Source organism: Passer domesticus, chromosome 5 (genome assembly GCF_036417665.1).
Source record: "Passer domesticus isolate bPasDom1 chromosome 5, bPasDom1.hap1, whole genome shotgun sequence".
Classification (NCBI taxonomy): domain Eukaryota; kingdom Metazoa; phylum Chordata; class Aves; order Passeriformes; family Passeridae; genus Passer; species Passer domesticus.
The window spans coordinates 39,657,382-39,678,649 of record NC_087478.1 but is presented as its reverse complement, the minus strand read 5'-3'; the positions used below and the strand labels follow the sequence as shown (position 1 = coordinate 39,678,649).

Genomic DNA, 21,268 nt, shown 5'->3' with positions numbered 1-21,268 from the left:
ACCAGAAATGTCAGAAAGTCTGCTGACATTTTAATTCCTTTGTGATAGGCTGGGAGCTGAGAGCCAAGTCCTGCTGCCATTGCGGTCAAAAAGATTTTTCCCATATACTTTAGGAGTAGCAAAGTAGTCTTACACTCTGGAAAGCATATAAGCAAAGTTTCAATAAAATGTAATTAAAACTAAATGAACATTATTCGAACATCATATTAAGATCATATGCAAACTGAAACTGACAAACCTTGTTGGACTTTTTTGTTTCAATTTGACCATAGAGTACCAAAACCTAGTAAAATGGACTGTACTGGAAGTAAGACCTCAGTGTTGTGTAGTTTGGGGTTTTTCCTAATCTGTTAAAATTGCAGGAGTACTGTTCCATGTTGTCTGTAAACCAAGCTTCATGACACCCTATCTGTAACCTTTAAGATTTAATTTAAATATACTAGTTAACACATAATGTGTGCGCATCTTTTAAAACTCTATTAAGCACTGTGATCGACTTTTAGAGTTATATGTGACCAAAAAAAAATCCCATTATCTTTAATAGAAATGCACTCAGGTCCATAAGATAAAGTAGTTCTTTCTATTCTTATTGCATTAGAGGTTCGTTCCTATGAATTCAACAAGCTCAACATGCATGTAGCAAAACAGCAGAGCTGGTTTAGAGCAGCAGTGCAGTGCTGAGAGAACTCAGTCTACAAATTCTACCTACAACATGAGTGGTCATATATTTCCTTCTTTGCATGGTGTGCTTAGAGATTTACATCATAGGTTCAGTATAATAAATTTATTTTCCTTTACCAAGTTGTTCCTTTATGAAATATTCATTTGCAAAGCATTAATTTTTTATACAGGACAGCTAAAAACCATGGACTAGACACATTTGTTTAGTAGTTTTATTTTTTTTTTCAGGTTCTATAATCATATTTCATCAACTGGTACAACAAAACATATATAAAAAGCAAAACAAAGAGGGCTTGTTGAGCTTGATGCATGGTAAATCTATTTGGTTTATTCTTGGTTTATTGTTAAATATTATATTGCATTTCTTAAAGCAGACATCGTGTATATTGTCATTTCTAGCATTCCACACACAGCAGCTTATTGTTGTTCCCTTTAAATATGGAAAATAAAAATGGTTTTAGTTTGCTTTAAAAAAAAAAAATTGAGAGAGGTTACTGCTATATTACATGGCCCAAGAAATATTGGCAGCATGCTCTTTGGCTTTCATCCGTAGAACTGCAATGCTTGAGGACCTCCTTTCAAACTCTGGCTTGGTTTCAAAAGCATGTCCATTGGTTGCCCCAGAAAGCAACGAGTCAGTGAAAAAATTATTGAGGGGCATGTGGCTAAATTGATTCTGGTGGTTTGAAAAGCCTGTGTAGCCAGAATCTGTCCGGGGTGAATGGGAGTAAGGTGTCATACAGGAGGACGTATCTCGTGGCAGCATGCAGGAGGTAACCACAGAACCACTGGCCGCATTCCCTGCCCACAGATTGTTCTGAATCTGGAACATATAAAATGAACACAATTAAACTTAGATAGTTCATCTTTTGTTTTCTGAAATGCTTGGTTTGCTTTACTTCACTTATAATTGGTTTCCCTCTGAAACAAGCAAAAAATATTTAACAAGTTCTCTGCAATCATGTCAGAAAATAGTGTGAAGAGATCACACCAGACAAAATATGAGATCGTTCACTTAAGAGCAAGGGCTGATGAGTCATGTTCCTTACTTTGTCATCCATTTGTCCTGTGGTTCCATATATATTTCTAGTGTAGAACCTCAGGATGCCATCAGCCCAGCCAGTCAATAAAATTAATAGAAACACACAACTGACATCAGAGAAAAGGTGTCAAAAGAGTGTACAAGATAATAGATATTTTCAACATCACTGCTTCTCCTCATTAGAATTCCCACTGTAATGGTTGGAAAAGGGTGAACAAAACATACCAATTTGGATTTCTCAAGTGATAAAGCCCAACAAATATTTGAAAAATTTAATAATGAGAGGGCTTGCACAATTACTTTAAAACAAATTAAACCCTAAAACACAGAGATTACTGATAATACATTCAAGACCTTTTCTTAAATTTGTTTCAAAGATAGATTTGACATAAAATTTCTTTTCATGACTTTTTATGTGAAACTATACTTTGAGGGTATTTCTGTTTCAGCATTCAGCCCTAGCAAGCTGCATTGTGCATCCCTGAAAAACGTTGCATGACAGACTAGGACACAAACTTTGTGATTACCAGCAATGTCTGGAGCAACCACGTATTCAATCTTTAATGTGTAATCCTTTCTATACTCGGCAGTTGCTTAAAGCTCCATTATGAGTCTCAGGCCTTCTACCATCTATGTATAGATGCTATTTAAGGATAGGTATTTTTCACTTGTTTGTTACTAGATGAACAGACAGGAAGATTTTTAAGACCTAACATAAGTCACTTCTTCTTGTTATCTCAGACTGCGTGGTCTTTCATTCATGCTCTATTCACTTGGATTTGACCAAGCTTCACACTCAGCAATTGCCCTTCTGTTTTTCCAAACTCTCTACTCTATCAGTACTACTTGCATATAATTTCTAACATTCTCAAACTTCCTCGGTCATTCCTCATTTACACACACCATTATAAAATATACAGCTTTATATGTCTTCTCCACTTTTACCTATATACCTTTCCTGAATGCTGATTTTTTAAATCTACAAATAACATAAGGCAAGACATTTTTTCCCCAATTCACAATACAGATCTCGTCAGCCAGTAACTATATCCTTTCCTATTTGTTTTCCTTTGCTAAATTTGTCTTCACTCTAAAAATCTGTTGTCTGTTCAGTGTATCCTTGCCCTGATGCACTGCGATTGAGCCCACGTGTCTTTGTTCTCTGTGATATGTTGGAGTAACTCAATTACTCTTCAGTTAGCACTGAAAAGTGAATTCCTACTTCAAACTTAATTCTACATTCACATTCCAAATCCACAGACAAAGGAATTTTGACTTTAAGATATAAAGGTTATCTCCCTAGCTGAGTGATTTTTTCTGTCAAAGTAGAGGTCAGAGGAAGTAATGAATTATGACAGACACACACATACGCACACACAGAATGAAAACATGTTTCTAAGGCTGATGAGTTGTGTTTTCTCCCATTGTCCTATCACTTTGCAACAGCACATACCAAACCACCAACAAGCTACAGCGATAAATCAGGGTTCGCTGAACTTCTCTAGCTGAGATCTAGTGCAGATAGGAAGGATGAAATAGTCTTATTTTAAAAGTTAATATTTTAAACAGTTGTATTAGCAAGGTCATCAGGAGCTGACAAACTCCTTGGGAATTCCAGCAGCAAAAAAATAATCCAGTAACTGCTCCATTTTGGTTTCCTCTGAAAGCCAGGGGAAAAATCATAGTAGCAATACATCTCCCCAAACTCTGGATCTGCTCAGCTTGTTTACACAGATGTGCATGCATGCAGTTATAGTTCCACACCCACTCATGGATGTGCCTTTCCATGCACACCCACACAGCTGGGCACACCTCAGGCTTCTGTTCCTGCATATTTTAGGTGATTGCTGGGAGGCAATGGGGGAAGTAAGGTCATTGAGGAAGGATATGGAAGATTTTTCCTTCTTGTGGGCCTCCTGACATCTATATGATGAAATTTAAAAAAGTTTCAGAGCTTTCCAGTTGCCTCCTCTTATAACCACTTTTCAGAAGACTCAAACACCAGCCCATGGGAGACTCTCTACAGTTTGTCATGATTCCCAGCTGCCTCATTACTCCTTGATTAACCTACCTGAGCCAGTTTTGACTTATAATCTGATAAATTTCCCCAGGGAGAAACTAGTTAACCTATGCAGTGTCTAATGCATGAGCTATTTCTGAAGGAGCTCATAATCTCCAAAACTAACTTACATGCAACAAAGTCTTATTTATCTGACTTACTGAAATTTCTTTCTAAGAAATGCTATGCCAAATGCTGCAGTCACCTAGGCAGCACAGATATAATTAGGGGAGCAATTTTCAAAAAAAAAAAAGTTTAAATACAAACATGAACAAGTTTGCCTTTAATAGAATCATGATGGGAAATCTTCAAAAGGTTCAGAGGCTCAGTTAGAAAGTGCCCAATAACCTATGTGGTCTGGAGGAATCACAAAATCACTCTTTCTTTTCATATTTTGAGTAGTTTGGTTTGCAGTAAACTAAGTTTAGTACCACCAATTTTCCTGATATTTTTATTCTAGACAAATCTCTTTCAATTTAGGTTTAGTGAGATTGCACAGGTGTAAATGAGAACAAAATTCAGCTGCAAATCCAAAAATACGCCAATATCTTTTTCAAGAAATATGTGAACAAGCTATTAATTTCTAAAACTTTTAAAGAGGTAGACTAGGTTTCTTCCTTAGAGAAAGGAATTCAAATTATTAAACTTAACTTCAGGAATGCCACAAGATTCTAGGAGAGCTTTACATCTCCTCTCGTGAGGCAGTTATGCCTTCCAAAATAATGTTTCAGTTATATAAATTTTCTATTCATTTTAGTTGGTTGAGTGACTTCATATTTGGTATTAAATTTTCATTTCTTTATAAGGATTTACAACATAAATATCTTGTAGTGAAATTTAGATGCAGAAGGTATTTCTGTATTAAAAATAAATATAGTAAGTCACAATAAGTCAAAATGATCAGACCTTCTTCTGGTATGTTAGAAGGAAAAGCAACATTATGTACATGAATTTAAAGAAAATATTTTTCCTCTTAAAATCTTGTGTGATCCATGAACTTTATAAAAGGCAATTCAGAGTCTGTGAATGAGGCCATACATACAGCACATCTCTGGTTTCTGTTAACATCACAAACAACTTGAGCTTTGCTCTTGTGGTTACCATGAAATTACCAGAGCCCTTCAATATATTTACCTACTGTATGTTTTATACACACATACACATGCACACACACCCTTCCTGATAGAAAAAGAAATAGGATTTCATAGCTGTGACAAGAACATAACTGGAGAGTTATGGTTGTTAACATGGTTATGATATAATTTCCTAGGCACGTGACCTTCTGTTAGACACTGCAGAGGAAAATGAGCTGAGGTAATTGGTCATCCCACTTTGTGGCATCGCTTTTTTTCTATTGAACTTTCAAGCTCCCTGAGCTTCAGCCTTTTTATGCAGCCTTTGGAGAAATCACGTAAACCCAAATATCAAATTTTTCTGGGAGTTTGGCTATCACTTCCCTAGCTTTGTTTTCCCATCACCAGACTCTTGACTTATGTTATTTCAGTCACTTGCCTATCCAGACTAGAGAATATCTCTGTTTGAGTGCACATGTTTTAGTGCTTCACATGGGAAACAAAATTCTAATCTCTTTTAAGATCTCTAGATAACAAGAGATATTATTATATTACATAATAAATGGTATATGTGTTGAATGCTATTACAATTACTCTAGTCATTAGAAACTACACATTTTCTCTGTGGAAAACAAGAGTGGCACTAAATGAAGAGTTAAGAATTTATGTAATTATAGAAAACATATGAATGTCAGACTGATTTGCTAAATTTCTGTCACTCCTCTCCTTCCACTGCCAGAAAATATCAAGTATGTGCTTGCACAGGCAGCTACTTTCAGGAGATTGAATGCAATAGCTGTTAAACTGCTCAAAATTACTAGTTCACAGCTCATATCTGTTGGTCATTCCTAGTCCATCACCACAACTAATTTGGTCTGTAATTGCCACTTTTTTTTTTCTGGGTGCCTCTTTAGAATATCTGACATACAGGCAGAAATTTGCCTGTACTTCCTAAACTTGTAGATTGCCAGAATAATTTAAACTGAAAAAAGGCTCTGGGATTATTTTTCTAAACCCTTGCTTGCAGCTACTCTTGAATTTAGATAAGGTTACTCAAGCCCCATCCAGCCATGTTTTGAGTCACTCCAGCTTCAGGGGTTCATTAATTTCCATGGGCAATTTGTCCCAATGCTTCACCACTCTCATTGAATTTTTACATTGATATCTAGACAGAGCACTTCTCGGTGTTTAATTTGTGATCATTTTGTAGGAGCTGTTGGACAAGTCCACATGTGAAGATCACCTGCACTGTATTGGGCTCATGTATGAGAGAGATGCAGCACACAATTTTCAGATATAAATAAAATGCAAATTAGCACATGACAGTGGAGGCTTAACAATACAGATTTAAAATATGTGATAGACCCCTTCAGTCCACATTTGGTTTACACATGGTGAACAAAATAAAAATCTCACCATTAGATTCCACATTTAGACAAGTTTGCTAAGCTTCAAAATAATGTAGGATTTGAAAAGTCATCAAGCTTTCATTCCTGTATGGGATGTTTTGTAAACTGTAAATTCTCCCTACTGCAATCTCGAGGCGTCTTACAATGTGGATTAATTATATTTCAACTCCATTATACAGTTAAATACAATGTTTCATCTCTTGAAAAGTACTATTAAAAATTTTGTGTATCTTCGGGGGGAAAAAAAGAATTTGCTGTATAATTAAGCCCCAGTAAAGTCACTCACACTTAAAGAAATACATGTGTCACAAAGAAATCCCACAGAGCAACAAACTGAATGTTGAAACTATGAGAAGGACCACATAGAGTGGTGGTTTATGACCAAGGAAAAATAAAAGTGCAGTGCATAAGCTACTTTATGTGAAGCAGAAACCACCCAGAAGGAATAGAAGTGTCACTCCACCCTTGTTGGAAGATCAGGCACAGCAAGGCAAGTGAGCACACATGCAGCGAGACACACACCATGCAGGTGGTGGCTCAGCCCAAGCTCCACGCTGTCACAGCTAGACAGCATGAGTGTGTGACAAAACTTCTTTGAAGCCAGCTCAGAGATGTCTGCCACATCTACTCATGCTCAATCAGTGTACCCCTAGCCCTAATGAACTATTGTGATTAACTGTCATTTATGTGTCTACTACAGTTAAAAGAAATTTTAAGTTATATAACATGTGGTGTCTAATACATTCCATATGAACATTTAATTGGAGCATGTAACTTTGATTATTGTTAACGAGGATTAGCCATATGTACCAAGGCTAGAGCAAACGATAATGATGATCCAAGGACTTAGTACTTAACATATGTATACTGATACCACTTCTACACTCTTTGACTGCCAACACATCATCTGATGCCATGCTGTTTAACATATTAATTTGATTTATCATTCTGGTGGATGGAATGCAAATTTCAGCCTCTTCCTTCTATTCACTATATTTCAACATTTTCCTTTGTTTCTACACCTTCTATATAATTCCTGTTCCCATATTTTTGAAAAGCTTTCATTGTTTTAGGATTCCCACCTGCACTAGATTGGATTTTTTCAACTGAAACAAAAAAATTAAATTCTATCCTATCCAAGTCTTGCCTGTATTTTCAAGAAAATTTAAAAAATACCCAAACATTTTGCATGTGATATTAAGAGGGAAAGTGGAGTGGTGTCATAAAATTATTCCTTTTGAAAGAACTTTGAAGAAAAAATACAACAAATGATTCAAAGGACAAGTAAGGAGGAATGACACAAAGAAAGAGTCTAGGTGGGAGAAAAATATTGACCTTTTTTATCTGCTTTTCAATGATACAATTTAATGTTGATTTACATACTGATGCATTTATATATGAAGATAACATCTTTATCAGTTTGATTCACACAGGGAAAGATGGGAGTCTGTGTGATAATAGAATAGGCTCTTGTGTGTATAAATAAGGGAGGGTAAAATGAAATTTTGTCTTACATTTTCTGGTTAGTTCTCATAGGTAATCATTGAATCTGATGAGATCAAGTACCTTTGTAACAAGAGCCTTCCCACTAACACAGGGTGGCAGAGGGAATCAAACAAAGACCAATAAGGTAAGAAAAGAACAAAGCTAAAGAGACTTTTTTATTGTTCCTCTTCCAACATATCTATACATCTCTGTAGATAACTACAGATGACTGCAGATGAACTAGGTATCAGAATAAAAAAAAGTTGACGGGTCATCTTACCTATTTTACATCTTATGTTTGAGGAATAAAAATTTTAATTGATCAGATTTTTGACAGCTGTAAAGGGAACCCATGTCTGGCATAAAAGTCCCTTTGGTTAAGTTTCCTAAACACAAATGTCTACTACTTATCTGACCATGGCTGCCTAAAATGAAGGATGGATCCTTCATTTAAATCCTGTTCATCAACACTTCAACAGTGTCTCAGATATCCTGAGACCATGTTTAATAACACTCTACACTTTATTTAAGTGACCAGATTAAGTATGGTTTGTATACTAACATTCACTCGGGTGAAATTAAGTAAACCTCCCCATGAAGGGAATCTTCATTCATTTCCCACTGATGATCAGATGTTCCATGTTCACTTTCATATCGTCAGTGGCATATTGCTAGTTAAGCTAAAAATGTCTAGGATATGTGTTTTCCTGAGTGCACTTAAAATTACTTGACCACAATGTGTTGTATCTGCAAGAAAACACTGAAGTTCAAACATTGAAAGAAGTGAAACTGAAAACTTTTACTAAAATTAATGAAAATCACTGTCCATAACATTTTCCTAGAAAAATCTGATTTTCAGCATAATGTTGTTAGAGCTTTGAAAAAAAATCTGAATAACAGATGATTTTTCTAGAATATTGTACAAACTGCCCTTCTCTGTAACCCAGGTTTTTGGTAGTATCATTAATAGAAGATATATGCATATGGAATTTGGCCAGTTTAGGAGATGTTCAATTTCTTGGCAGGTTCAATTCAGGAGATATTCAATTTCTCAGACAAGCGACTAAAAAAATCCAAACAAACAAATAAATCTAAAGTCAATATACTGTAAAAATAATTAAAATTAGACTAAAAGAGCAAAGCAAAGATATATGATCTACCCCCAAAAAATATAAATTGTTAATATTCTGAAGATAAAGATGTGGAATTTAATAGCAAAATTAGACTGGATTATAGACATGGGTGTTGGACCAGATCACCTTCAGAGGTCACTTCCAACCTCAACTTTTCTCTGATTCAGAGCCCACCTTCTGTCTAAAATGAGTTGAAAGATTCATTTTTTCACAGGAGAAACATTTCAGGTTTATGAAGTCACACAATGCACAGCAGCATTATGTTCTTAATTTGTATTTGATGAAGATAATTGGTGAAGAGACTAAGCAGGAGTCTCCATGACACCCTCTGTTGACTGCCAGAGAGTGATGCTTCTGCTGGAAAGCAACCAAGATGTGTTTTCTCAACATATCCATGGCTGGACTCAAAACAGAAAATCTGCAGGCTGCAAATCCTTATAATGCACACCAAAAATTCATATTTGTTCCTGCTCTTTCTGCCTTAAAGCTGTAAACTTCTCAGCTTGATTTCATCCTTTTTCAACATTCAAACTATATTTTCTTCCAGCAACAGGGAGTCTGTTTTTCTCTGTGTTGTTTCTTAAATAAATTCTAGTGATCTGTGTTCCATAATCCAGAAGAAAAAAATTACTTATTTAAAATTATGGCAAAGCTTGCCTAATATTTGTCTATTTCATTGTCACAAGAGAAGTGCCTGTGATGGTGGTCATATGGGAATAAAAGTAAAGGAAAAAAAGATATTTGTTTTCTTCTCTTACATTAACTACAATGAAATAAAGGAATTTTTGGGGAAATCAATTTATAACATTAAAATGAAACCATTTTAAATACCTTTTCTGCCTGAGTTGTGGGATTAATTGATGGATTTATAGCAAGTCAGGAATTGTATATTTATTTTCCATAAGTGAAGCACTTAATAATGGGCATTTGTTTCAAAAGATTTGAATTCAGTGATGTTAGTAGTCATTGTGTTTTTAAAACAGATTTTCATTGACTCAGTCATTCTCATTGGAAAGGTTAAATGTACAACAGAGATGTGGTTTTACTGAAGGACAGGATTTCAGAACGTGAAAACTATTAATTACCACCAGGTTAGCAAGAATATGAATTTTTACTAAATGTTCTGTGATAATAGCCTGTATACCTACTCATATACAGAAAAGTAGCCAAATTTTTCTCTGAGGAGAGGGCTACCTTGTTTTTAATATGTAACCAAGCTATGCATACCAGGCGTCAGCTGAAACAGCCAAAGTACACTCACACCTTCATTCAGCTCCTTGCTCCTGTTCTTGAAGTACAGAACAGCACAACGCAGCATTCTCATGCAGGTGACCAGACTTGATTACACATTTGTGCCTCTCTGTTTACCTGCAGTCTGTTAGTCTGTGCTTGCAGGTGAAAATGTGGCATTTGTGCTTTTGAATGAGTACACATTTTGTATTTCTACACACTAAAGATGTTTGATCTAAGATGATAGTACCAGCATTTGCATTTCAATCTTCTGTTTTTAAGAATCTATTGATTAGTGATGGAAATATTTGTCAGGCTGAAGCGTAGCTGTGTCATCTGTTTAGCAGATATTTTTTGACAAAAATATAAACAGAAATACAGAGAATTAATCTTTTTAACAATCTGAAAGTGCAGAATAGATATTTTATTGGGTTAGAATTTTATGGTTCATATTACTATATAGTTAAAAATGTGGGATTATTGAAAAACATTAATTTTAGGGCAATCATTTCAAGTGCTTACCAATGACATATTATTCCATTATCTTATGCTAATGAAATTTGGTCATTTAGGAAAATCTGTAGATGATATCCTACTAAAAACACAAGGTAAGCTAGCAGACACAAATTTAGTCTAGGAATCCCAAAGCTTCAGCAATGTTCCTTGTATCACTTGCTGTGATGCTATAAGTCAGAAAGACCTTGAAAGGAAAGTTGACCACCTTGAATGAGATCTCTGAGTGAATGCAAATCTATGCCTTTGTGAATCTACCTGGGGCTACCTAAGATTGTGTCCACCCACCTAAACACAGACTCATGCAGTGGTTGCTAATGCAATTTGGGTTATTGCCCTGCTACATTTTAAAATAAAACCAGACTACTTACAAATGCCACCACAGCTGAAATGGTTGTGTTCATGTTCTGAGCTGCTGGAGAACAGGGCAGCTCTGGCCCAGGCACCAAACCTAGAATTATGTAACCTCTTCAGGGGTAAAGCATGTTAAACTGAGTAGATGACACATGAGCCAAAGACCCCTGGTTCATAGCTAATCACATTCATAGAATCACAGAATCATTAAGGTTGGAAAGGGCCTTCAAGATCAGCAGGTCCAACATTTGACCAAACACTGCCATGCCAACTAAAGCATAGCCCTAATTGCCATTTCCAGCCAATTCTTGAACTCTTCCAGGTATGGTGACTTCAGCACTCAACCACCATTTCAGAGAAAAAATTCTTCTTGATGTCTGATCTGAACCTCCCCTGCCTTAGCTTGAGGTCATGTCCTCTTAACCTCTCACTTGTTCCCTGGGAGACGAGACCAAGCCCCATCTTGCTACAATCTCATTTCATGCAGTTGAAAGTGATTTCATGCAGTAGAGAGTGATAAGGTATCCCCTGCAACTCCTTTTCTCCAGGCAGAAAAGCCCAGCTCCCTCAGCTGCTCTTCATAGGACTTGTGCTCCAGACCCCTCCCCAGCTCCGTTGCTCTTCTCTGAACATTCTCCAGCCCCTCAATGTCATTCTTATAGTGAGATGCCCAGAACGGGACACAGAATTTGAGGTGCAGCCTCACCAGTGCCAAGTACAAGGACACAATCCCTGCCCAGGTCCTGCTGGCCACACTATTGCTGATCCAGGCAGGATGCCACTGGGCTTCTCGGCCACCTGGGCACATGCTGGCCCATGTTCAGCTGCTGACAACCAACACCCACAGGCCCTTCTCTGCTGAGTCAGTTTCCACCTATTCTTCCCCAACCCTGAGGAACTCTTCATTCAGCCAATTTAGAGCATGACCAAAGCAATCTCACATAGAATATGAGTATTTTCTAAAGGTTGGTAGAGACCCTGCTACCTAATGAAGCTGAAGAGCACCAAAACACGAGTAGTGGAAGGGAACCATGAAAGATTTTTTGCTTTGCATGGTGCTTTTTTTTTATTAATTATGTGGTAAAAGCAATGTGAAGCCACAGACATGAAAAAAAATGGCTCCAGAATACAAATATTCAATGTGATAAAACAAGCAAGAAGACAAAAGGAGAGTGAGGCAAAGCAGTAAGCCGATGGACTGGAGAAGAGAGATAGAAGATTACAACCTTATTATGTGGTATATCTTACTATTTACCAGCAAGGAACTGGGAAAGAAAAAAAAAAAGCAAATTAAACCAACTGCAATAGTCTGAGAGAGCTGTCCTGTCCCTCTGCCACTCTCCCCCAGTGATATACATTCAGTTCTGATTCTGCATGGCTATATTACAATTTCATGCTAGTAGGAGATTTGTTCTATTTAATGGTCAGTTGAGGTCCATAAGGAAATGGTGCATGTTTAAAACATCAAAAAGAAGCTGTCTAGAGATCAGACACCTTATACTTCATCTTAGCAAAGTATACAAAACCAGAGTTGTTAGCATGGCTGCCAAACGTAGAACTAAAGTACGGCTTGGTCTTTACCATACCTGAGGGTAGCTGTCAGTCCTTGGAAGAACAGATATATCATAGGTGGCAGCAAAGTGGCTCTTGGCTTGCTGGATCTGACCATAGCGTTCTCTTTTTCTCCATTTTGCTCTTCGATTCTGGAACCAAACCTATAGTATACAAGGAAAGAATCATCGGGGTAAACAAAATTACATACTGTGCAAAGGGCGTTAGGAAAATAAGAGATTTTGGAGAGTGGCTTTGAAAATTCCTGTTTATCTACAAAAGAGAAGTTCTCCACCTGAAAATTAATTTTTCACTGTTTCGATCTTGTAGATGTCACACCTACTTAACTTACTGCTGGCTATTTTAAACGTACATACTGTTTCATTTATATTATCTCAAAACAAACAAACAAACAAAAACGACAACTTGAGAAAGATCAGTCTGAAGCAAGTAAAGAAACATTTTCTCAAATTCCCATGCCCACTGACTTGCTATAACTACCCGTAATCTGCCTCCTAGAGGTGACCATAATCTTTATCAAGTGCAGCAATCAAAAGGCAGGAAAAATTGGCACAAGGACAGTAGTCTGCACAGCCGGAAAGGTTCCTATAAGGAAGGCTAAAAGGCCAGGAAAATAATAAAAAGTCACCATCTCACAGACAGTTTTCAAGCTATTGTGAATTTATTTTTTTCACTTTGGTGTTAGGAGATATCTGTTTCTTATAATGGAAGACAAAAGAATTGCACTTTCAACTATGGAATAATTTAGATTTCATGCTTAAATTTGTTTGTAGTCCTTGGTCTGTTCTGTAACATTTTGTATGTCAAGTACGATACCAAAACTCATATCACAATTTCTTTCTGTCACTGACAACTGACAAGCCATAGTCTTAATAATTTATTCTTGTCTTTCAGACAGTTTAGTTTGGACTGGTTAGGAATTATCCTAATGAATAAAGGGGATTGCTAAGAAAAGTAACAAGGTATAAGAGTAATATCCAACTAGTCATTGATGTTCTGGTGTAAGCAAGCTCACTGAGACGTTTTGAAGAAGTCACACTTTTAACTGAATCATTATTTTTTTTAAAGGAAACAATGGCATTGGTTAATCATCCTGCTAAATTGATCATTAATTCATTTCAATATATATATGCATGAATGGTACTTTTTTATAGATACTTCCTGTATTTTATGATTCCATATTGTGGGATATTTAAAATAACACTGTTTGATTTATTATTCCATTCTTGCATTGACCTTTGGAGAACTCAACTGTCTTTTGATACTGCTTAAGCAACCCAGGCATAATTTTGCTCATTTTGATTCCCAAGGACTAATGGCAAATGTGCCATCTTTTAAAAGTTTCAGCAATAAAAGCAAGGTTCATGTATATAACTACTGAGTATATATTGTTAGGAACCTTGGTGGTAAATTTGTGTTATGATGCCTGAGGTCCAGCAAAAATAAAACAGAAGGCAAAAAAAAAATCTCCTGTCTCCACAGGAGTCATCAAGGACACGATAAGGAAATTTAGTCATGAAGTTCTTTCCTTGAAAAAAGACCTTGACAATTTTCTTAAAATGGGTACCAATTACTGGACTGACATGCAGCAGGAAAGAGAACAACTTAGATAAATTAGGTTCAGGCTGGCTCTCCCTGCATGTGTGCAGGACAAATATTAAATTGGATGTTGATGAAATGGTGGTGAAGGGAACTGTGGGTAAGGTATCCAGCTGATCACTCTGCTACACTAAATCAATTTACTTGAATTCATAGAAGTAAATAAGAAAAGGCACTTTTTTTTTCCTTTGACAATCCCCCAAAATGTTTCTGTTTACACCACTTTACTAGAAACTTACTCTTGGCAGAGATAAAGTAACCATTTGCCTCCACAAAGCAATGTAGAAATCTGCTGCTTGTTATCCTTGAATTGCCAGATGCTTGCCTTTAATGACGTAAGGCCTTGCAAATTGCTTAATCTTGTGATGGAATACTCTTGCTACTCTGGATAGAAATGATCAACAAGTCCTTCCATATTTAGCATATTAGAATTCAAAGATCAGTTATCTTTTAAGAAAGGTAAGAACATGTTTAAATAAAATAGAAATAAATAATCTGTGAAAGTCTAATATAGACAAATATTTTTCATTTACTGTCTTCTTTTTAATGGTCTTATCATGTGAAGCCTCTAAATTTTAGAAAAAAATGTGATAAAAAAGTCAGATGACACGTTTTAGTTCAATTTTCCCCTTCCTATTCTCACTATTAATTTGTTCTTTGTAGTTGTCCATATTCCAGTGTTATACATTTGTTAGAACAGTGTCTTAACATTATCCTACCTTCCTTTTTTTAAGTCAAGACTAAATCACAATGAATGGACGTTATGCTTGGAAAGCTGTACCAAATTCCAGAGAGGAATTGCACAGAGCCTAGAGAGTTAAAAGCCACTGGACCAAATTCCATCGTCTTTGCGGATATCACATCGATGTAACTGAACACAAGGTTTTGGACTCTATTTTCTGATGACAATGGCAAATGTGATGCCTGCTTGAATAGGCATGAAAAGAACACTTCTTTATAAAATTAATTAGCTGTTTTTTTCTGAAAGTGTTTCTGATTTAATTTCAGTTTTCATGCATGTGCACTGATGTATATTTCTCTACATGCATATGTGAGTATGCGTTTAATTACAAGTTGTGAAGTTGTTATCATATTCAAGCCACTAAATTAAAAAAATTAATCCCAGTCTGCAAGAATCAACAGGACTGTTATTCTCTAAATTGAAATAATGATTATTGCCAGAACAGGAAATATATCTAAAATGAAGATAAACTTGCAAAATGTGGCTCACACCCTTTTCTAACAGAAGACCCCTAAACAAGGGAAAGGCTGCCTTTCCTGGATATTTAGCTTCTTTTCTCACCATTGCACATCAAAAGCCATAAATATTATTGAGATTACTATATGAGCACATACTGAATGAATCACATTTGTACACAGTTACGATATTCAAATAATGTACAAAGTGGTCACTAGTATGTTTTGTTCCAAAAACTAGAATAACATTATTAATAAGTTATGAAAGTTTAAAAACCAGAAATTGTACCTTCTAATTTTGTGATTTATAAGATCATTCCATACAGAAAAGATTAATAGATTATGTCCTTGTTTTAGACAGGCACAAAACACACACACACACATATCTATGCAAATATATAGGTATATAGATACTTATACATATTTGTGTTTGCGCAGTTTCACTGCACAGTCCTTGAATAGAAACAAGGAATTTGGTTACTTTACTGCAATTTTCATGCCATGACACACACAGAATTTTCTGCATCTGGGTTCTGCATTGTCATCAGTCTGAACTACATGCAACAAGTCTTTAGTGGGATCTTTACATGTAACAATTTATGTTTTCACTGCCTGGAATTCTACAAGAGATCAAGACAGTTTTACTATTGATGTTGTTTTCTCATCCTTTAAACAAGTGTTCAGAACTGCAACACAAGCTATTTAAAAAAATAACAAGTTATTTTAGCATTACAGCATAACAGCTCATGTCCATAAAGAAATGAGGCAAAACAAGCCATTTACTTTAGCTTTATGAGCTTTTGTACAACCCGCGAGAGTGTAATTTACTCATTCCTACAATGCACAGTTTGTCATAGAAAGGCTAAAATCTGGTTCCTACCTGGACTCTGGCCTCAGTGAGCTCTGTTCTCAGAGCTAGCTGTTCCCTTACATAGACATCGGGGTAGTGAGTTTTCTGGAATACTTTCTCCAGTTCCTCCAGCTGCAAACTGGTGAAAGTTGTTCTGTGTCTCCTCTTCTTGCTGCTGGAGACATTGCTGTCACACTTATCACCAAGTTCATCCAGGTCCCCCTTCTCCTGCAGCCCTTTCACTGGAGACATCCTGAGATTGTTGCAATTGTCCATGGGCCTGCTCAGCTCTGTATGAAGCGGCTGTCCTTCCACTTTAGTAATCCCGTAGTTCACTGTGTACAAGGTGGGTTAACAGCTGGTTAATAAATGATCAAGGGGGAAGGAGAGGTGTTTAGATTCAGGAGTTCATATAAAACAGTTTCACAAGGAACCGGATTCCATCGTGGCAGTGTTATTTCTATTTGAGATCATTGAAGAGGCACTTGTAATATTAACTACAGATAGAATAAAAGTGCTAAATCACACTGAATTTTAACTGAGAATGATATCTGAAAATATCATCTGAAAACTTACAGAGTAAGGAGACTGTGCAAGAGACTTGGATATTTTCACCCTACTACTGCTGCTAAAGTAGTTAACAATGCATGAAATCAGTCTCAGCTAGAGTTGTACAGATAAGGAATCTTAGCCCAAAACAGATTTTCATTGAAGAGGCACAAAGCTGTTGACAAATGTGCCTTTAAACTTGGAAGCAAGTGTTAAAAACTTCTATTTCTATGAAAATACAAAGTAACAGTGAAGTAAACTTAATAGTTGTAAACTGACAAATCAAGAAGCAAATGAAATAAAAATTAAATTCTCTTTTAAAATTCAATAAATTCCATATACCTTCTTTTGCATTTGTGAAGTGGAATTGTTTCCAATGAGGTTTGTTATGGTTACAAAATATAGAGCATTTCTGCAAAATGTTAACTCATTAAAAGAGATAGTTTCAAATACTTTGTAAAAGGATTGCAGAAACTATTTGTCTTTAGGTAAAACTTGGGTGGTAGAGATAAGAAATATTCCACAGTAGCTTCTTAATAAGAAATGAAAACATTTCCTACTTTTCAATATTTTTTCTTATCACACATCACTGGAAAAATAAAGAGGTAAGTTAAAGAACTCCAAAACAGGTTTTTAAAAATTATTTTCTAAGAAAAAGGTGGAAGCAAATATTCAAACGCTATAGAAATTAAAACTTACAACCACGCTACGTAACATAATAAGCTTGCTTTGAGATTGTCTCACGTTCTCAGTAATTTCTCTTCTTTCAATTCGAGCTGATTGCAATGAAACACAATTTTCAGATACTTACCATCAACACATACATAGATAGGAAATGCCCCAAAGCCCTCGAGGCACACAATAAATTAGCTAATTAAGAAAAACTTTAATGTATAAATCAATTTCCTATAGGTTTTTGTTTTTTTAAATTACACTTGAAGAAATCTATTCATTTCTTACCATTTTTTTCGTACAAATAAAAGAACTTTCTCAAAATACATATATATACTTCCATGATTATATGAAGTCAAAAAGCATATCGTATTGTTAGTCTTACTGCAGCTGATCTTAACCATGTTCTTCAATTTTTCTAGGAAATTAGTTTTTAATTTATTTTCTGTAGCGATTTTCATCATGTTGGAATCATGAGGAAGATTTTAAAAAGAAAATCTGTTTTTAAAAATGTGTTTTAAAAATAAAATCTTCCCCATTCTCCTTGCTTATAAGCTAGAAAATTTTAATACTTGATAAAATGTTTAACACTATTCTTTGGATGACCGACGGCGTTTTCGGAAAAATCACCTTCACGCATCAGTGGGAAACACTGCAGAGAACCCCGCTACCGTCGCAGGATTATATTTGAAGGAAGCAGAGATGACCAAGCGGCCTTCCGTCCCCTGCCTGGATCGGCACGGGAGAGCCGGCCGTGTCCGGGCTCCGTGCCACACCGACAGGCCGGCCGGCGATGCTCCTTCCCGGGAGTTTGCTGGGTGAAAACGCCGCGGCTCGCAGCGGGGGCGGGAGTGCCCGGGGAGCGGCCGGAGGGCGACCAGAGGCCGGTCAGGGGGTGTCGGGGTGCCGGGATGGCCAGGATGTGCCGGAAGGTACCGGGGGGCTGCCGTGTCCTGCAGCACCCGCCGGGAGCCGCCGGCCGGTCGGTGCCCCGGGCGGGCTGCCCCGGCGGGCTCGGGCTGTGCCGGCGTGCCCGGAGCTGCGTTCTCGGCCAGCCAGGGGACCCGGGCCGGGGCTGGTGGGGAAGGCAGTAGCTGAAGAGCTGCACTGAAAGGAAAAGAGCTCTTCAAAGTAGTGGTTTGCTTTCTCCCGGATTTTTTTTTTTTAATAGTAGCGGGAGTAGTATTATAACAGTAGTATTGTTACTGTTATTGTTATTTTACTACGACCTGACAGCCCCTTGCATGCCCACATCCCAAGGCTGCACAGCTGCCTTTGGTCTCCCTGGGCGGGAGAATCCCTGCCTTCCCCCGTACATCTGCGGGAGGGGGAATAGCCCTGGGATGACCACTCACCGTTGCTGTCCTGGCAGGGTGATGTCCTCTCCAGCCTCACATGATGCTCAGCTCTTTGCAGAGGGTTGAAGGCCTGTACGCATTTGCTGCCTGACGTTTTGCTATAAAAGGACTCATTGTCCAAAGTTTCCATAACGTGCTCCAAACTGCCTCCTGCTCCCATATAAAAGTCACTGTTCTTGCTTGGCTGGCTCTTCAGGGCAAACTTCTCGCTCAGAAAATCCATAATCATCTAAGGCTGCTTGAGAGCCTCTTCCCTAGACAGAGGCTGGACTGTGAGCAAGGGAAGGAGAGTGAGTGGATGGGAGGGAAGGAAGGAGGGAGGGAGGGAGGAAGAGGCGTTCAGCGCTTGGAGAGCTGTTTTTCCTCTGAGCCTTTGATTTGTCTTGTCTTGAAAGGGGAACCCGAAGTTGCTCTTATATCTTGAAGCTCAGCAGGACTTCTTGTGCAACCTCCCATTTCTAATGAATATGAAAATAAGCAAGCAGTCTAACTCCACCCCAGGTCCCCCAAGACCTAATCTCAACACAGGAGGGAGTTCCAGGCCCATTTTCCACAGACAGATCTGTTTCAGACAGACACACACAAGCATTTGGGGAGGGTGAGGGGAGAAAGGGAGGGAGGGAGGGAGGAAGGGGAGGGAGGACAAATAAAAAGGACATTTCCCCTGTACGACCTATTCTCATTTCTCCAGGGATCCTGGAAAGAGTAATCCCTCGCTTCCCTCCCTCTCCTCCCAGCTCCCTGAGAGGCTTAGAGTGAGGTAATTTCAGGGGCACATACCCTTAAGTAAAGGATCTTCTTTAATCAATTTGACTGATACGTCGGTAGCTGCAGTCCTGTTCTCTGAAGCTGTAAAATTAAGAACCGGTGTTCCTTCCTTATTAAACAGCTCAGAAGTTTTGTCCTAGAGTTAAACAGAGAAAGAAATGTTGTAGGCAGTTGTTTGTGTAGAGGGAATGTAAACCAGCGAAACTTAAAACTAGAACTCTCTCACATCAGAAAACCGGCCTAAAAGAGAATTTGTCTGCTATGAAACAGATCTCAACCAGTCTGTCTCTGTGTGTGTGTTTGGGGTTGGGGGTGTGTATGTGTCTGTGCAAAGTGGTTAAAATGGACTTCTATTTTAAATCTAAAATATTATCTTTAAGGAACAATACTGTTTCTAAATGAAAGTATTTATTAAAGTCTAAGGTAATAAAAAGAAAACGAAATGAGCCATATATGCATGCATTCCTATGGATATTGGGAAAGCGGGTGGTTTCCACCCAATGTGTGAGCTTTGAAGTGTTGAATTCCTTGGTCTTTTCGCACATTGATAAGATTTAAAACACAGGCGAGAGTGATAGTGGACTATTTCGAAGAGGCACGCATTACGGACAAGATCTTCCGTGCTTCCTCGTGAAATGAGTGCTCTGGGAAGTAAAGCAAACACGATTGCAATCACTTCAGATGAGGATTTCAGCATTGTGAGCCCGCTCTTGTCTTTTCTACCGAGGCTGTTTTAGAACCCAGCTCGGTGGGCCCTTCCCCCGCTGGGGCGGGGAGGGCAGGAGAAGCGAGGCTTTAATGAGCGGCTGAAGTAGCGGTGCAACACTGGCCGGCCGGGGCTGTGGAGCAGCTTAGAGACCTTTCCTGTGAACCCAGTCAAAGGTGAAGGGAAGGCCAGTTCGGGTCCAGCATATCTCCCCGCAGGCAGCTTCCCTTCCTTCTTCAGCTGGTCTCTAACTCGGTATTTTCCCGGAGAAAGGGGTAGGGGGAAGTTTTTTTTAGCTACCACTGTCGAGCAGCTGTGGGCACCATCCGCCACACGCACAATCTGCCCTTCCCTGTGATCTGTCAGGACCGGGCTGCCACCCCCACCCTTCCGTGGCTGCTCCCAGCGTTACCTGCCGCCATCACCGAGCTGGGGCTGCGGGGGGCGCGGAGCCCCGTGGCGACAGAGCGCTGAGGTGGTGCTCGGGGACTTGGGGTGGGACGAGTTTTTTGTGGCGTAGGGGTGTCGCTTTGGCGGGGAGGGAGAAGTGGAAGCGGTTTCCGTAAGACCCGGGAGAAGAGGAATTGAAGTGGCGCGGGGGACGAGGGGCGCCCGCGCTGGGCGGCCAGGTGCTGCGGAGCCCGGCTCCCTGCCTGCCCCGGGAGAGAGGCGGGAGCCTGCCCCAGGGGCCGCTCCCAGGGCTGCTCCCGTCCCCGGATTTCTCGTGGAAAACGACACGTTTCCTCCTTGCACCTTCTGGAACAACGCCCGCTCCGGACTCTCCGGATCCTCTCCCTGCCCCCCGCATCTCCGTGTGCTGGCACTTCGGCAGCGTGTTTATCACTGTGCCTTAAAAGCACTAAATGCCTTGGGGAAAGGACAAAAAAAAAAAAAAGGGGGGGGGGAGCAGGGGAGGAAGACAGAGAGGGGAGAGAGAGGGAGAGGGAAAAAATGGAGCTCTGGATGTCTTTTAAATGAAAGACACATGCAAAGTTTTTGCAGACTGCAATCGACTTTT

At 38.6% G+C, this 21,268-nt stretch overlaps 1 protein-coding gene across 2 annotated transcripts; it reads right to left on the bottom strand.

Moving 5' to 3' along the window:
- Positions 1 to 890: 890 nt before the first annotated feature.
- On the bottom strand, positions 891 to 20,709 carry ALX1 (ALX homeobox 1). Of its 2 annotated transcripts, XM_064419652.1 has the most exons (6): positions 20,663 to 20,709; positions 19,557 to 19,680; positions 18,774 to 19,046; positions 16,228 to 16,532; positions 12,566 to 12,694; positions 891 to 1,504 (listed from the first exon to the last, which is right to left on the bottom strand). In XM_064419652.1, the coding sequence occupies exons 3-6, from the start codon at positions 19,003 to 19,005 to the stop codon at positions 1,184 to 1,186; spliced, it is 987 nt and encodes a 328-aa protein (XP_064275722.1). In that variant the 5' UTR covers positions 19,006 to 19,046; positions 19,557 to 19,680; positions 20,663 to 20,709; the 3' UTR covers positions 891 to 1,183. The 2 variants fall into 2 exon arrangements, with proteins under 2 accessions (XP_064275722.1, XP_064275721.1); XM_064419651.1 differs by lacking the exons at positions 19,557 to 19,680; positions 20,663 to 20,709 and having other exon boundaries at positions 18,774 to 19,405.
- Between the last annotated feature and the right edge of the window lie 559 nt (positions 20,710 to 21,268).

Bases quoted from the DNA above. Each gene is read 5' to 3' on its own strand.
- ALX1 (XM_064419652.1), bottom strand. From the start codon at position 19,005: ATGATTATGGATTTTCTGAGCGAGAAGTTTGCCCTGAAGAGCCAGCCA. The intron at 12,695-16,227 runs GTAGGAACCAGA...TGTATACTATAG, and splicing joins TCACTGAGGCCAGAGTCCAG to GTTTGGTTCCAGAATCGAAG. The intron at 1,505-12,565 runs GTATGGTAAAGA...TATATGTTCCAG, and splicing joins GGACTGACAGCTACCCTCAG to ATTCAGAACAATCTGTGGGC.